Source organism: Lynx rufus, unplaced genomic scaffold (assembly GCF_022079265.1).
Source record: "Lynx rufus isolate CCGP_SWC_20201006 ecotype Redwood Valley unplaced genomic scaffold, mLynRuf1.p SCAF_9, whole genome shotgun sequence".
NCBI lineage: Eukaryota > Metazoa > Chordata > Mammalia > Carnivora > Felidae > Lynx > Lynx rufus.
This window is the reverse complement of record NW_025814897.1, coordinates 109,383,371-109,400,914: the sequence shown is the minus strand read 5'-3', so window position 1 is coordinate 109,400,914 and position 17,544 is coordinate 109,383,371. Positions and strand designations below refer to the sequence as shown.

At 60.0% G+C, this 17,544-nt stretch overlaps 1 protein-coding gene across 1 annotated transcript; it reads right to left on the bottom strand.

Moving 5' to 3' along the window:
* Positions 1–1,409: 1,409 nt before the first annotated feature.
* On the bottom strand, positions 1,410–17,122 carry SART1 (spliceosome associated factor 1, recruiter of U4/U6.U5 tri-snRNP). The gene is made up of 20 exons (XM_047070818.1): positions 16,727–17,122; positions 15,918–15,975; positions 15,492–15,547; positions 14,782–14,908; positions 14,554–14,659; positions 14,227–14,304; positions 14,004–14,103; positions 13,770–13,912; positions 13,474–13,680; positions 12,645–12,769; positions 12,425–12,558; positions 12,166–12,299; positions 3,765–3,938; positions 3,482–3,592; positions 3,093–3,180; positions 2,702–2,792; positions 2,450–2,585; positions 1,827–1,916; positions 1,597–1,718; positions 1,410–1,494 (listed from the first exon to the last, which is right to left on the bottom strand). Exons 1-20 carry the CDS (start codon positions 17,037–17,039, stop codon positions 1,476–1,478), a joined length of 2,412 nt encoding a protein of 803 aa, XP_046926774.1. The 5' UTR covers positions 17,040–17,122; the 3' UTR covers positions 1,410–1,475.
* Between the last annotated feature and the right edge of the window lie 422 nt (positions 17,123–17,544).

Below are 17,544 nucleotides of genomic sequence, written 5' to 3'. Positions count from 1 at the left end.
GGGCAGGGAGCATAGCTCCAGGGGGCAGTCATGGGCTTGGCGCTGAGGGGCGCCAAGGATGGCACCTTGGGGGCAGACAGGAAAGAATTCAGCTCACCAGCCTGTGTGTGCTCCGAGGACCTACTGCTAACAGCCCAGACTGGCACCTCTTTCTGGTTGCATCGGGATGCCTGGGCCGGCCCTGCCTGAGCTGTTTCCGGCTCCGACAGTGATAGCCTCCTAAGGGACCGCTGCCTACGAAGTGAGGCCTGAGGTCGGCACGGGCCTGGCCAGGGCGGGAGCCGCACGAGGCACGGCGACCGTGCACACCGCCAGCCGGGTCTCACGAGCTTCTGGGAGAAATGTCCTGAGTTCCAAACGCTAGACCCAGCGTTGGCGCCCCGAGCCCGCGGGCGGCCTTCCCCAGGGACCGGAGGGGCAGCCGAGGTGGAAATTCAACCCGGGCGAGACCTCACACGAGGGAGACCGCGAGCTCAAAGAAACCGCTTGCTGGGTTTGCCCGGCAAAACCGTCCCCAAGAGCAATCAGGGCAACTGCGTGTCGCCCGAGCTCACACTTCCTGCGAGACCGTTTGAAACCATCCTTCTCTTCTACTTCGTGTTTGTTGGCCTCAAAAAAAAAAAACCTGTGAACCACCTGGAAAGTGTTTGGGCATCGGCGGCAGCAGGACACCAGCTCTCCAACGGGAGCCTCGATTCAGGGCTCTGGTGCATCCCGTCGTGGCACGTCCAAGCCTCCTTCAGAGCTCACCTCCCTGGGGAACCACACGCGGGACACGTCCCCAAGCAGACGGGGGCGGCACAGGGGCTCGAGGAACGCGGCATGGAGCCCGGCCCACTGGCCCACGCGGTCCCGGGCCCCCGAGGGCAGTGATTCATGTGCCATCAGAGGCTGGAGAGACCAGGGTGACCGAGGCTCTAAAACCACCTCCACTTCTCACCCGACAGCCATCCCTGGCGAGGGTAAGGTGACAATCAGCCACGACCTGAACCACCACACCGGGGGCGGGGGTGGAGGACTGTCCTAGAGGATCTGGACAGTCTCTCCCTCGTCTCTTTATCTGTGTCACTGGATGGCTGGGTCATACCTAGCAGATGTCAGACTCTGAGGCATCTCTGAGGGGTCCTGCTCGCCTCTAAATGCCAGGTGGGTGGGTGGGTAGATGGACGTACAGATGGATGGATGGATGGATGGATGGATGGATGAACTCATTTAATCCTCACAAGACAGTCTATGAAGCAGAGGTGCTTTGACTGTACAAATGGCAGAACTAAGGCTCAGAGAGATTCGGGGACCGTCCTGAGGTCACACAGCAACCAGAGCCCGCCTGAGGGCAGCGGATGCCCCGCCCAGCACTGCCTGCCCCTCCTCCCAGGTCTAACCCTGGAATCTGCACCATGACGAAGGAGGAAAAAATAAGGAGGGAACTTTATTTAATATTAAAGTCGGGGAGGGGATCGGAAGGGAGATCGGATTCACTTGGTGATGGTGTTCCTGCGGAGAGAAGAGAAGCGTGAGGCTGGACACCGGCTCGGGCCTTCCCACCCGGTCAGGTGGCCCCTGCCCCGGCCCTGCCCGCCGTGCGTCCCCACTCACGCGTTCATGCTCTTGCCGCTGCCACTGAGCACGATATACGGGGTCTTCTGGGCCTTTTGCTTCTCCTGGAGCAAAGCCACTGTGCCCAGGGGCGTGTCGCTGGAGCTCATCTTCTTCAGGAGCTGCAGGACGAGGGCCAGTCAGCACAGGGCAGGAGTGGGCCCCAAAAGACCCATCACCCCAGCACCCGCAGGTGCCGAAGCCACCCCCCGTCTCCACGGGCCACCCACCGCCTCCTCGTCCAGCTTCTTCATCCGCCGCTCAGTCTTCATCTTGCCTGAGCCTTTCCCGTGGAAGCGGTGGGACAGCTGCCGGAAAGCCTGGGGACACGGGGCAGGAACCGTGTGACAGCCGCCTGTGCCCCAGAGGGAGGGGAGGGGTGGCTGGGACTGGGCTGGGAGGAAGGCAGCGACCTGGCGCCCCCCAGGGGCTCCGCAGAGTCACAGAGACGGACGCGGGGGCCGGAAGTGCCGCGACAGGGACACCGAGGGTCCTCAGTGAGACCTGCGTGCGGAGGCTGAGCCGGCCAGGGGCCGGGGCCGGGTGGGCCGTCCGGGTTGACGGTGCACCCCGAGGCCGGGCTGGGAGCACGTGGGGAAGAGCGCCAGTGGGGCGGGGGCCTGGACACCAGCCACCAGAAAGGCGGCCCCCAGGGTGGGTCAAGCCACGAGGGGGCAGGCCGGCAACGGGCCCATGATGGAGCCTGCTGTGGCCCCCAGAGGTGGAAACTGAGGCACAGGGGCTCTGACACTTCACCAGCACTCCAGCCAAGACCCCGCGGTGCAGCTCTGCCTCCTCCGGGAAGGGCAGGGGCCCCACCCTCCGCGACTCAGTCGCCCACAGCCCTGCTCACCTCCTTGGGCGTGAGTTTCCGGCCCGTCTCGTCCACATACTCAATCTTAACGTCGGGTTTGTAGCCGTCCTTCTCCTTGAAGTCCTGGGTAAAGCCTCGGTACTCCTCCCGCCGGCTGTACTTGTCGTCGATGGCCCTGGGTGTGAGACGGGGGGGGCGGGGCTCAGGGCCAGCACCGCCCACCCCGCCTGAGTCCCCACAGCCTCCGGCCGGTGACACCCCCATGACCCGCTGCCCAACCGCCCCGCTCACATCTTGTCTTCGATGCAGTACACGGCCGACGGCAGGGACTTGTTGGGCGCCTTCACCCGGGCCACCTTCTGCACCGTGGTCTCCAGCAGCCCTGGGGAGAGGCGGTGGTCAGACTCCAGGAGGCCCGCCGGGTCCTCAAGCCAGGGTCTCTCAAGGCCACGGCCTGACCACTTCCACTGCCCCGGTTCTCCCCAGAGATGCCAAGACTTCAGGGGCGAGTGGTGGCTTTGGGGTGGAGGGGGGGATGGGCAAAGCCGTCAAAAATGGGGTGACGCGGTGCAGAAAGGCCAGATGCTGCTATGACACCGCCCCAGACCTGGGGGCAGGGGGGCAGCTCGCGGGGCCCGGGGAGTGGCTCACCCTGCCGCCCCCGCAGGGCTCACACCCTCACCTTTGTTCTGACACAGCAGCAGGGCAGCTGCCAGCCCTCTATTCACGATGGGCTCCTCGTCCAGGATGGTGGTGGAGGAGGCAGAGAACTGGGGGGCGGCACACGGGACGAAGGTGGTGAGCGGGCCGCGCGGACTCTTCTCACGCCTCACCCCCCACCCTCCCCCCACCGCACACAACCGCGGTCCTTCCGGTGACCGGCCCCACGCCAGACGCCTCGCTGAATCCTCACCACGACCCTGTGAGCATCACAGGCCCCATCGCAGAGGGGGACGGCGGGGCTCTGAGACAACGGGCCACTGCTCCAGGTCCCCCGGCCCCCAACCCCGCTGCGCCGTGGGCCCCTGCTCCTCCCCCCCCCAACCCCCCGCCTCGCTCCGCGCCCCTCACATCCTGCTGCTGCTTCTCCTCGTCCAGGTTGACGGTGCTCCAGCCAATGTTCTCCTCCCCGTCGGACTCAGAGCCGCCGTTGGCCGAGCGTTCCTCGTCTCGTTCAAAGTCCTGGGGGTCGGGAGGCCAGGGTCGGCCCAGGGAGCCCCAGCCCCTCCCCGCCCCCAGCCTCCCAACCCACCGGGGCCCTGAGGCTCGTTACTGGGGACCTGACCGGAGTGGGGGGGGCCCAAGCCGGAGCCGAGGGGAGCAGGGGGGAGAGGCAGGCCGCCCGAGGACCCACCATGAGCTCTTCCTGCTCCTCCCGGTTGCCCGCCAGCCCGTAGGTGGGGATCTCCCCCAGCGTGCGGCAGAACTCCGACGTGGCGTTGAACACGATGGCCCCCTTCCGCTCGGGGTCCTCGTCCTCCTCCCAGCCCCGCTGGCGGGCTTCCAGCTTCTTCACAATCTCCACCACCTGGGGGAGGGAGCAGCTGTGGGCAAACCCAGAAGTTTCTGGGGAGGTGCCGTCGAGACCCAGAGGCCGCTCCTATGTCCACAGCGGACCTGGCTGGTCTCTGCTTCCTCCCTGGCTCCCCGTCCGCTCCCCCACTCTGCACCTACACCCATCTCGCTAGGTCACTCCTCTGCCGCAAAGCCATCGATGGCTCCCTTCTGCCCTTTAAATTAACATCCGGAATTCCACACGGCCGTTCTCCAAAGCCCCACAGCCTCACATCTTCCTCTGGGACCGGGGCACCCGGGGCCTCTCGGCCACTCCACCGCCACCCACCCTTCACCCCACACACTCCAGTTTCAAACACCTCTTCCAGAACCCTTCCCTGAGCCCACAGGGTGGGGAGATGCCTGTGGAACTCCCACACACTTCTGGCCCCCCCGCCCCCCCGCACCGCCTGCCTCGCTCCTCCCTCAGGCCACCCTCTGGCCCAGCATGGCCCCAAGGCCCCTCACAACTCCGCTCCCCTCCGGTTCCCTCCACACAGCACTCCTATAAGCACCCAGGACCGTCTAGGATTTCCCCTCCTTCCACCCCACACTTCCGTGCTTTGCCCCGACAGCAAGCTCCTCAGAGAAGTTTCCGGTCACCACATCCACTTCCACACCCCTTCCTTCCGTCCTGTTTTACTACGTTTATTTTTTTTAACGAGTATCACCATAAACATAAAAGGGTCCTGGCACATGCATGTTTAAAAATAGTAGTAACTAAACACACACCCGGGCACCCATGGCCCACTCTCAGATATATCATGAATATCCTTTCAAGCCTGACTGTCTCCTCGCCCCTTTTTGGGCTCATGATTCACTGGCTTTACTCTCCTTTTTTAATAAAGTTTATTTACTTACTTTGAGAGAGAAGGAGAGAGATGGAGAGAGCTACCAGGGCAGGGGCAGAGAGAGAGAAAGAGAGAGAATCCCAAGCAGGCTCTATTAGTGCAGAGCCCGATGGGGGGCTCCAACTCATAAACTACAAGATCATGACCTGAGCCGAAGTCGGACGCTTAACCAACTGAGCCACCCAGGCGCCCCTCACTAGCTTTTCTTTACGGTTTTACCACACAAGGACCCATCCACAAACAGGGTATTATTTTGTTGTACTTTTTTTTTTTTTTTTAAAGTTTATTCTGAGAGAGAAAGAGCGCATAGTAGGGGGAGGGCATAGAGAGAGGGAGACAGAGAATCCCAAGCAGGCTCCATGTGGCCAGCACAGAGCCTGACACAGGGCTTGATCTCATGGTGTGAGATCGTGATCCGAGCCAAAATCGAGAGTCAGACACTTAACTGACTGAGCCACCCAGGTGCCCCTGGTTGTGTGTTGTTTTTTTTTTTTTTTTGAGAGAGAGACAGAGACGGAGGGTGCAAGTGAGCAAGGGGCAGAGAGAGAGACAGAAAGAGAAGCGGGGCTCACCTGAAGCAGGGCTTGTGTTTTACCTAAGTGGGGGGCTCATGTTTTACCCGAAGCAGGGCTTAAGCTCACCCGATATGGGACTCGAACTCACGAACCGTGAGATCGTGACCTGAGCCGAAGTCAGATGCCTAACGACTGAGCCACCTAGGTGCCCTGGTTGTGTATTTTTTTTTTAATGCTTTATTTTTGAGAAAGCACAAGCGGGGGAGGGGCAGCAAGAGGGGGACAGAGGTTCCGAAGCAGGCTCTGTGCTGACAGCAGCAAGCCCGAGTGGGGCTCGAACTCACAAACTACAAGATCACGGCCTGAGCCGACGTCGGACCCTCAACCTACTGAGCCACCCAGGTGCCCCCAGCTGCACGTTTTTAAAACATCATACAATCTGAACCGTGCTGTAGATTCCTCCGTGATTTGCTTTTTTTTTTCAATACGTTTTAAGATTCATCCTGACACGAGCGGCTGTACTTCGTTAGCTTTTCACTACAGAATCGTGTTCCACGATGTGAACGTGCTTAACCTAGGCACCTGGCGCTGCGGACGGCCCTTCTGTCTTTCCACACAGGACGCAGCGACCAGCGACGTGACGCCCGGGCCCCCGGAGCGCGCGGGCAAGTGCGTGTGAGGATTCTGGCTGCTCCAAACCCTGACGCTTGATCCCGTCAGACTCGGACATTTCTGCCAAACGGTGCGGGCGGGACCCGATCGACGTCCTCGTGGCTCGCCTTGCCTTGACCACGAACGGAGCTGGGCCCCCCTGGGTATCCTACTGGCTCTCCCCCCTTCCGCCTCTGTGAAGTGCCTGCTGGGCTCTTCTGCCTGTTTCCCCGTTTTGCCCGTTTTTGTTGTTCGGGTATTCTCGACACCAACCCTTCGGTGACGGTTACGTGTACGTGGGCAGGGATCTTCTTCGGGCCCATCTTGTACTCCTCGGGACACCTTTTCAAATAACTCCAGTTCTTAATTTCTAAGTAAATATTAAGGTTTTTTTTTTTCTCCCCTCATGGTTTACGCTTTACATTTTTATCGTTTAAAAATCTTTCTCCTAAAATCATCCAATCACAAAAAAACAAAAAGCAAAAAAAAAAAAAAAACCTGTGATGCCCCCCCCGACAGGAGGTCCCTAGAGAAGGTCAAAATCACAGGGACAGGAAGTAGGGCGTGGCTGCCTGGGGCCGAGAGATGAGAGTGTTTAATGGGAACGGAGTTTCAGGGTTCCAAGACAGGAAGAGTTCTAGGGATACGGCTGGCTGCACAACCACGTGAAGGGATTTAACATCGCTGAACTGAACATTTAAAAATGGTTAAGGGGCGCCTGGGTGGCTCAGTCGAGCATCCGACTCTCAATTTTGACTTGGGGCTTCATCCCACGACCCAGGTCGGGCTCGGTGCCGAGTGGAGCCTGCTCGGGATGCTCTCTCTCCCGCTGCCCCCTCCCCCACGCACTCTCTCTCTAAAATGTATATATGTTAATAAAGGCCCAAGTGGCAATTTTTATGTTCTATGTATTTTAACGCAATTAAAAAAAGGAAAAACATTTTTCTCTGCTACAAAGTCACAAACATAACTTCCTTAACTTTGTTCTGAAATGTCCTATCCATTAGCGCAGCTGTTAGGGACTGCGCCGCGTCCCCCCCAAATTCCTATGTTGAAACCCTACCCCCAGTATGACTGTGTTTGGAGACAGGGCCTTTAAGGAGATGGTCATGGTCAGAGGTCATAAGGGTGAGGCCCTAATCCAGCAGGTTGGTATCCTTGTAGAGAGAGAACGACACCCCAAGGATACAGGCACACAGGGAAAAGGCCACGAGAGGCCACGGTGAGAAGACGGCCACCGACAAGCCTCAGGAGCAGCCAAAACTCCTGAACACCCTCCCGAAGTTTCAGACTCCAGGACTTTGAGAAATAAATTTCTGTTGCTTAAACTACCTTGTCTGTGGCATTTTGTCACGGCAGCTCTAGCTGCCTAAAACAACAGTGTACCTGTCTTCTTTAATGTCTTTTGAAAACAGACTAGGATCTTCCCCGTACAGATCTTTTTTTTTTCTGATGTTTATTTTTGAGGGAGCCGGAGTGCAAGCGGGGGAGGGGCAGAGAGCGAGGGAGACACAGAATCCGAAGCAGGATCCAGGCTCTGAGCCGTCAACACAGAGCCCGACGCGGGGCTCGAACTCAGGGACCGCGAGATCGTGACCTGAGCCGAAGTCGGACACTTAACCGACTGAGCCCCCCAGGCGCCCCTCCCCTCCAAATCTTACACATCACTGACTCCTTTTTATTTTGTTGCTATCCTCCTTATCTGTTACCCGTTTAGAAAAGATGGAAAACATCTGTTTAGCAAGCTGTCTATTGCTTGCCCGTATTACTTCACCACCTGTAACGCCTTCATAAGCAGTATCTTTTTTTAACGTATCTTCTGTCTCTTGCTGGGGGACAGAAACACGACCGGCTGTCCTCTGGTCATCTCGTATCACCAACCTCACTACAGCCTGCCTGATCTGCCCGCATTTCCCACCGAGGCCACTTTGGGCAACAGCACGGATGACCTCCGTGCTGCCCAATCCAGAGGTCAGCGCTCATCCCGGATACCCTAATTCTCCATAGCATTTGTCACAGATGCCTCCTGTCAAGAACCTCTCGGCACGTGGCTTCCAGGACAACACCCCGTCCTCCCGGTCTTCCTCGCGCGCTCTCCTCCTCGGGCTCCCCTCCTTTATCCACACTCACCGTCCTGGGGACTCTACCCACTCCTACGGCTTTTGACTCGCGTCTACACACTTACTGACTTCTGCATCTATGCCTCCAGCCTCAGCCTCTCTCTTGGCGTTCAAGTTCTTGCATCCAACTGCCCGTTCGGTGCCCATCACGTCTAGTAAAAAGGCACCTCAAACACAGCCAAAACCGAACCCTTGGGTCGTCTCCCCCAAACCTGTCCTCCCCTAGCCCTTCCCATCTCAGGAACGGCCCTCCCTGCTCCTTAACTCAGTCAACGGCCAGCTGTTCAAGTCAAGGTTCCTAGGGGTCGTCCTTAACCTCTCACACCCGCTCGCGATCTCGCATGCAATCGGTCCATCAGCCAACACTGTCAATTCCACCCTCAAGATGCACTCCACACACAGCGGCTTCTCCTGGTCTCCATGGTCCCCAGCGGGCCACCATCCCACCTGGTCTTCCTCCGACAGAACCGCACCGGCTAAACCTACCGCGAGAGCAAGCCCCCGCCTGACGTGGCCTCTGCCCACCTCCTTCCCTGTCACTCTCCCCGTGGCTCACGCCACACGGGCCTCACCCAACTTCCTGAGCGAGCCCAGTCGCTCCTGCCTCAGCGCCTCAGGTACCGGGTGCTCCCTCACCTCGGAACCGTGCCCTAGGATGTCGCTGAGGCTCACTTCATCTCGTCTCAACCGTCACCTCCTCAGGGAGGCCCTCCCTGACCAGCCGACTGAAAACGGGAGTGCTCCTTTACTCCTGATCTCCCCACCGCCTCGCCTTTTCCTCTCTCCTCTCCTCACGGCGGTTCTCACCGCCAGATGTTGTTCTGCCCTCTCTCATCTCCTCTCACTAGAACAAAAGTTTCACGAGGACAGACACTCCTGTGCTTTCAGCTGCCGTGTTCCCTGCTGGACGCTGGGCGCTTGGCAAGTTACTCGCCGCGGAATGACACTAACATCCCGCGGCACCGTGAACTCTGTGAAGGCGCAGAGAGCCGCTCCGCCTCATTCCCGACGTCCCGCGGGGCGCAGGCCCTGGCGTGTGGGGGGCGCCTGCTGCGCCCGGACTCCCATCACCTCCCGACCTCCTCACTTTCACTGTGGATTCCAGCACCCAGCTTCCTGCCTTCCCTCTGCTCCTCCTCTCGTCTGCACTCTCGGGGACCTCTGCCTCCAAAGGACCCATCCAACCACTACCCCAGAGGTTTGCTGAACTCCTGGCCGCTAACAACCGTTTCCCCAGCCTCTCCCCCCCTACCCTCCCCCGCCAGGGCTCACCCTCCCAGCCCCGGCTTATCATCACCGACATCCACAGCCCCGCCCCGTCTCCTCTCCATCTGCTGCCTCCCATCTTCCCAGCTCACTTACCCCGTAAACCTCAATCCAGTAACTCCCCCACCTCACCAGGACTCCAGTCCCGTCCTCCCACCCGTCGCCCCTCCTGGTGCGTCCGTACCACCCAGCGTGCATTCTGTGCGTCAGCGGGGTCCCTCCTCTGCAACACTTTACCTTGTCTCTCCCCTCGACAAACCCAACCTGGATTAATCCCAGACATCACCTACTTGGCTGACAACACGGAGCACCTGGACGGGCTGCAGAAACCCTTAAATGCGCAGACCCACTTCCGACTCGCGACCCCTTGTTGCAAACGCGGAGTCTCCGCTCATCTGCCCAGCAGACCTGCTTTTCGCCCTGTACCCGACTCCGGGCTCCAACACAGCGCCCCACCTCCCCAAGACCCCGCGTCCACCCCCACCCTCCACCTCCTCGCTGGAAAACAGACCACCAGACGGGGCTCCCTTAACTTCTTCCCCCCACCAGCCACCTGCACCTGCTGTGCCCGCTCCTGCCCTCCCCGAGACAAACCACGACGTGACCTGGCTCCACTCAAAGGCCACCCCGACCAGCACTCCAGGTCCCACCCCTGCCTTGCTCCTTAAGGGTTTGCTTCTGAAAATAGCTCCTCCCTTCTCTTCGCTTCTCTCGCGCCCTTGGATCGGCAGCGAGCACACTCGTGAATCGCCGTCACTTAAGAAAACCTTCTGAGAATTTAAAACTGGATTAGACATTGGTTCAAACCCAAAAGGTGTTGGCGGCATAACTGGGAAGTTTTGTCATGGACTGCTATCAGAGGATTTATGGGATTTTTCCTCCAGGGAAGGTGGGGTCCCCTGAGCCTGGGGGTTCAGCAAGTACCGTATGGGATTTTTAAGGGAACACAGCTACGTAGGGCAATGTCCTTATTTTTAGACTCCTGCTGAAGTGCCTCGGGGGAAAGAGTCACAGAGTCCGCAACTTACTTTCAGGGATTCAGAAAAAACAGAGAAGAGAAAGCGAGGCGAGAGCACTGTGACAAAATGTTTAAAAATACTGAATTAAGAGGACGTATAAAAAAGCTCATCATGGGGGCGCCTGGGGGGCCCAGTTTTGGTTAAGCGTCCGACTTCAGCTCAGGTCACGATCCCGTGATTCCCAAGTTTGAGCCCCACATCGGGCTCTGTGCTAATAGCACAGAGCCTGGAGCCTGCTTCAAATTGTCGCCCTCTCTGCCCGTCCCCCGTTCTCTCTCTCTCTCAAAGATAAATAAACATTAAAAGTAATTTAAAATTAAGTTCGTTATGATACTCTTTCAACTGCCCTGCACCTAACTACTGCGGGGTGCGGCCCAGCCATGTTTACAAACACCCCCAGGTGACTCGGGCTCAGCCCAGGCTGAGAACCATCGGGCCACGTGACCTCTGCACAGTCCTTCCAGCCACAAATTCTACGATTCTTAGATCCGATCTGTAAAATACTAACGCTATTAACCATTAAGTACAGAAAAAAAAAAACCCTACTCTCCATCACGCCCCCTTCAGCTACCGCCCATTTCTCTAATCCTCTTTAAGGCAGCGGTGGACAAAGTACCGGCCACCACCTGCTGCCACAAATAAAGTTTTACCGGGGCGCAGCCATGCCCCGCTGCAACGGCCGAGCGCCTGAGCCCCTGCCCTCCAGTGTTTGTGCGGTCCACCTGCTCCCGCTCTAACTGTCCCAAGTTGCCGCCCTCGCTTCCGTGTCTCCTCAGTTTTGTTGACACACTGTGCCGCGCCTGACCCGCCTGTCCCTCCTTGAAAGTCCTTCTTGGCTTCTGTGAGCCCCACTCCCGCGGCTCTCCTCGATCTCAGGAGCTGCTGCTTCTCGGATCCCCCTGCAGGAGCTCCCACTGCTGTGCCCCACCGGCTGGGCACGCAGGGCTCCCTGTCCCGGCCTCTCTCTCTCTCTCTCTCTCTCTCTCCCTCTCCCTCTCCCTCTCTCTCTCCCTCCCTCCCTCCAGAAGTGGGAGGGGTAGGATTAAAAGCGCAGACTTTGGAGTCAGGCTGTTCAAACCCACGTACCAGTCACGTAACCCTGGGCAACTTGCCTAAGTGAGTCGACAGAGCACGCGAGCGGTGCCCAGACACGCTAGTGCCCGCTGAGGGTCAGCAACGACCGAGGCCATACGGACCACCGGCCCCTCTGCTCAGCTCACACCACCGGGTCCTCAAGAGTCCTAGGCCAATCCCTGCGAGGCTGGCTCCTCGTGTTAAGAAGTCTCAGCTCAGATGCCGTCCCCTGCGAGATCTCCCCCAAACAGGTGATGCAAGACGCCAGCCCCCAGCCGTCGGCTCCGTCTTCCTGGGTTCGGTCTGCCCCGCTCGAGGCACCACCAGAGTGTGTTCGTGCACGCGTGCCGGCCTCCACCCCCAGCTAGAAACGCAGCTCCGTGAGCACAGGGCCCCTCGCGGTCCCGCTCACCTATGACTCCCCAGCCCTCGGGACGATGCCTTACTCGCGGCAGGCACGCAACACCCAACCACAGCAGGGAGGGAGGCAGGGAAGGCTCCAACCCTACGCCACCTTAGAGCAAAAACACCGCTCAAACCTAGGGATCTGCTAACGACGTGATGTTAAACAAAAAAGAGGATCCTGGCCGGAGTGCAGGTGCCGTGCTCACGGGGACAGGGCGCCACGGCACACCCGTCCCCAGAGACCCCAGCCCTGGAGAGGCCAGCACCCACCCGCTCCCGCCCAGCCCTGGGGCCCCCTACCTTCTCGCCGCTGTCCCGCAGCTGCTGCAGCTGCCGCAGGCGGCGCCCCTTTTCCAGCTGCTTCTGTAGCTCCAGCTCCGCCTCGTCCTCCTCCAGCGCCTCTGGGGACCCGGCCTGCGCGCCTCCACCCTCCTCTGGTGGAAACACGGGAGGCCTCTGCTCGAATCATCCCCTTGCCCCAGGGTGCTCGTCCCTGCCCTTGACCGCCCCCCCTCCCCCCCACCCCCCCCGCCAGCCCCCGGCCGGCAGGGCGCCTCACCCTCATCGCTGATGTCCATGTTCTCCACGCGGGTGTCATCCGACTGCGAGGGCTGAGGCGCCGGCTCCTTCTCCTCCTCCTCCGGGGCCTCCTCGTCTGCCTCAGGCACTCGGCGCCGACCCCGGCCCCGCAATCTGGGGGGAGAGGCCTCTCGGGTGAGCACGGGCCCCTGGGCCAGGCCAGGCCAGCCCCCACCCCGCACCCCTCTTTCCAAGCGCACCTGGAACCAAAGTCCCCGTCTTGAGTCTGGTCCCCAAGAGGCAATAAGTCATCGGCCCGCACGACCACCTCCTTCTCTTTCTTGCGGATCTTCTTCACCCTCCGTTTGGTCTTTTTAAAGGTCACCTAAAGGGAGGAGAGGCGACACCTGAGACGGGGAAGGCGGGCGGCCACGAGCCCCCGAGAACGAACACTTCCTTAGTGCTCCTCCGTGCCAGCCTCTGTCCTAAGCGCTTCCCGCGCACAGACAACACGTGAGGGAGGTGGGACTTTGTCCCACCTGTGAGATGACGAAAACTGAGGACAGAGAGTCTGCGTTCCTTGCCTCCGGTTGCCCAGCTGAGAGGGACAGCCAGGATTGCGAATCTTGCTTTTGTGGCTCAGGGGGTCCTGTTCTTAATCACATGGCCAAGCAGTTCACCGAGCCCGGCGTCTACCTCTGCGTTCACAATCCTCCCAAACACAAACTCCACACACAGCTGTAAACTTACACTCACCCACGCTGTCACTAACCCTCGCAATGGCCCTCAAGACGGGGGCTCCTGCCATTCCCATTCCAGACGGGGAGCCTCGGCCTCACGGTTAAATGACTCACCCGAAGCACGAGCTGGCTAGATGGCAGAACCTGAACACGAACTCAGGACCATCTGTCTCAACGGTCCCCGTTCCGTTGGCAGCCACTGGCTCCCTGCAACACCGCCCTGCTTACCCATGAGGGCCAAGACCCTCACACTCGATCCCCCACAGCTCATCTGGCCGCACAGGACCCGGGAGGAGGGGGAGGAAGCCCCACCCCATCACAAGCCGTGGCCGGAGGGCTCGGGGCTCACCATCTCCTCGGGTGTGAGGTACTCGGAGGCGAGCCGGGGCCCGACTGTGCTCAGGGACTGAGCCTGTAGCCGCAGCTTGGCCCGGATCTCCTCCAGCTCCCGTTCCCGCAAGCCGTCAGCGGTGCCGCCCTGCTCCAAGCGGAAGGAGTGCGGCCGCTCGCCCTCGAGCTCCTCGTCGTACTTGGACAGGATGGAGCGGGGTTTCTGCTGCAGGACAAGAGGGACAGGTCGGGATCCAGCCTGTTCCTGAAAAGCCCCAGAGCCCCCATCTCACAGCCCCGTGCTGCCCGGCCTGCCTGGGCCAAGCCGTCCACGCTCTCATCCTCCGCATACGGCAGGTAGTCGGGCTTCTTCTTCCGTAGCTCCACGTTTTTCTCTGCCCGCTCCTTATCTACTAGGTTCACGTTCACCAGGACGTCCTCCTCCTCCTGCAGCACACCTGCGGACAGGGCAGGAGCAGCGGCCACTCACGTCTGCCCTCAACTCAGCAGTGCCTACGTCCCCAACCAGAGCACCTGAGCTCAACCCACCTTTGTCCTTGAGGGTGAGGATCACAGTCTCCCCCTCTCGGAAGGAATCGATAGCGTGCTCCACGGTGAGGCCCTGGAGGTCCCGGGCACTGTACAGGTCCTACAAGGCAGAGGGAACGTCCAGACAAGTCAGGAGCCCGGACTCCCCGAGCCCTGGGACCCCAGCACTAAGGACAGTGGTGCGTCCACCCCTCCCAGCCCTCGGCCGCTGCAGCGGCCTTACCTGCCGCCTCTGCCCAAACTCCTCCTCCACCAGAGTGCTGACACCAAACTCTTGGTCCATCTCCTCCAGCAGTTTGGCCTATGGGATGGGAGGGGGGTGACCTATGACCTCACGCCATTCGGCATCACTGGAAGACACGTGGGACTTTACCAGGTGGGAGTGCAGAAAAAGCAGGCCATTGCAGGGAATCCAGAGCAGACGGCATCGACCGCGGGCCTCCTACCTCTCTGAGCCCGGTCACCTCCCAAGAACAAGCCTCCTGCCTCACCAGCCGGTCGGGCTGCCAGAGGCCCTGAGTGACCGCCCCCAGCTTCCCCGGGCGCTCACCCTCTTCTCCGCCAAGTCCTTCTCCTTCTGAAGCTGCCGGCTCCGCTCAATCCAGGCCGCGGTGTCGTCCAGCCACGGGTCATCCTCCCCCAGTGTCTTTATCTTCCTGAAGAGGAAAGAAAGTGGCCTTCTGGAGAACCCCTTTCCTGCTCCCCCCACCTGACTCAAGAGCTCCCTGGCAGCCTCCTCAGGCCCTTCCCTTGTCCACCCCGGCAGGGACCCCCTCACCCCAGCTTCTGGTTCAGGAGGCGCTTTTCTTTGGCGGCTGCCAGCTTCTCCCGTAGCTCCTCTCGCTGTCTCAAGGCCATGGGATTGATGACATCGGCTGCCACGGGCTCCTCCTTGGTGCCCGCCTCTGGAAGGGGGGCCCAGACGTGAGGCTATGCCTGCCCGTGGCTGGTGGGGAGAGGAGGGAGCCACTCACCCTGCCCCCTTCCAGCTCAGGGGGCCAGAAGGGGCCAGGAGAGGGGGGATCGAACCCTTCACCTAACTCCTCCCACTACATCCCCACACTTCTGTGTCACCCCGCACAGCATGACGGGACCCTCCACACCTTACAAGCCCCCCAAGTCATGCTTTAAAAAACAAACACACCTGACACGTGCACAGCTCAGGTCAGTCTGTAGCAGCTACGCATGTGTCTCAGCCTGGTTAATGCTGCCTCACAGCACAAGGCTAGCACGTGGTGCTAGCCATTTGAACTTAAAGAACAAGCTGATTCCCAAACCCCCATGACCACTGTAGGGAGAAGCCTCATGTCTATTGGCAACTATGTACACACACACACACACACACACACACACACACACACACGGACAGCGCCACTAAATGGAGCTGAACCTGTGCCATAACCCCACCCTCCTCAGAGACCCCTTCAGATGGTCCTTTTCTTTCACCAAAATGCCCTCCCTCACCCCCATCCTCAGCCCCACACTCACCCTTCTTGACAGCATTGACCTCCAAGGGTTTCAGCCCCAACTTTGCCCGGAGTTTACTGAGGGCAAGAGATACAACTGTTAGGAGCCGTCAACAAAATAGGTGCACGAAAGACATTTCAGGACAGACGGGGTGAAAACAGGATGAGACTGAGAGATCACGAGGGTCCCCAGAACAGGACCTGACCCAGGCAGCCTAGGACATTGGGAAGGACACTGGCCTCCAATATGGGGAACACAGGCACCAGGCCTGGCCTGCCCCTTAACCAGCGGGCCATCCTTCCTCTCAGGCCTTAGCGTCCTCTTCTGTAACTCGGATGGTCATACGGCACTTCTGATTTCAATGAGAATGCTTTAGTGTGGGGAAGGCCACCCCCAAGAAGCTGTCCCAGAAAATAAAAGCAGAAACATACGGGAGACGGAACTTACTTGGTCTCCTCGATGCTGAGTGATGAGGCATCTCCTGAGCTCGTTTTGGAGCCGGCGGCTAGAACAAGAAGAAGCCTGGCTCAGGTGCCGAACACAGGCCCAAAGATGAGGGCCTCTTCCAAACTCCTCCATTTCAGGAGACGACACAACCACCCACCTAGCTGCTCCAACCAAAATTCAAGGAGTCATCTTCGTTTCCTTCCTCTTCCCACACTCATCCAAGTGCTAAGATGTCTTAAATTCCTTCCACAAAACACTATTTCGATCTGTTCGGGTCTCTCCATCCTGCTACTGCCTCGGTGCAGACCACTATCAGCCCTCACGTGGCCTCCACTCTTGACTACTCTTGAGCCAGTTCTCAATGCGGTGACGCTAACAACATGATCAACTCACTCCTCGGCTCAAATCTACGGCTCCCGACCACCCTCAAGACAAAACTCAAATTTCTACAGGGTCCTTTGCGTTCAGACCCGTTTCTTATCCCTGCTATGAGCCCTGCACGATCTGCTCAATACCAGATTTCTTCCTGTCTCTACACACGCTGGGACTACTTCATTCATCCGTTCGCTCAACACATTTACTGAGGGCCTGGGACGTGCCAACTGCAAGGAAAACAAAATCTCTGCCCTCGCGGAGCGCAGTAGAGGGAGACAACCCTCAACCCCAAATAACCACAGAAGGCCCTTTAATGAGTGCCGACGAAGACAGCCTGGGGGTGCCCAGGCCCAGAGTACTCGGCCGGCACACACCCAGGCCCTCCCGCTCCGGGGCCCCGGGTTCGCCCCGCCCCCACGGGCCACGCCCCTCACCGGCCTCGTAGCCGTCATCGCGCTTCTCCCGCTTCACGCGCCGCTCGGAGGGCTCTGCCTGGCTGCGCTCCCGCCCGTGCGCGCCGCTGCGGGCCTCGACCTCGGCCCCGCGCCGCCCGCTCCCGCGCTCGCCCCCACGCTCCCGGCTCCGCTTCCGTCGTTCGCCGCCGCTACTGCCGCCGCCGCCGCTCCGGTGCTTGTGTTTTTTGTGCTCCCGGTGCCGCGGCGGCTGCTCGGTGGCGCCTCCGGTGCTGGCCGCCGCCGTCGTCCCGGCCGCCTCCTTCTCCCCGCGATGCTTCTTCGACGACCCCATGGTGGCACGTCCGCCCCGAGCCCGGCCGCCGCCGAGGCCCGACGATGCAAAATGGGAACACTTCCGGGTCGCCCGGCAGCCGCCGTCGTGTTGCCGGAAACCAAGAGCGGCCGCTTCCGTCGTTCGCGCCGGAGCCTGCCCCAGAGGTTCATGGGAAGTCTGGGATCGGAGCCCCGCGTCTTTAAGCTGGTAGCCTGACTGCGCATGCGCTCCGGGGGTTGCGTCGACCGGATGTAGTGGTTACGGGTCTCTCCGCTGGAAGCGCTCTACGCCAGGCACCCGGGAGCTGGAAGCGCCCGCCCGGCACCGGACGTTCCGTGTCTCACGGACTTGCTGTGGACGGCGCCCGGCGCTCCTTGGGCGTCCTCCTAGTGGACTCCCCAGGGTCCTGGCTCCATCGGGTGTCGGACAGCGCAGCATGGTCTCCTGACACCCGTGGCTCCACAGTCCAGCCTCCAAGTCCCTGCGACCAGTATGGTCAGCAGACTCCGCCTTCCCACGAGCC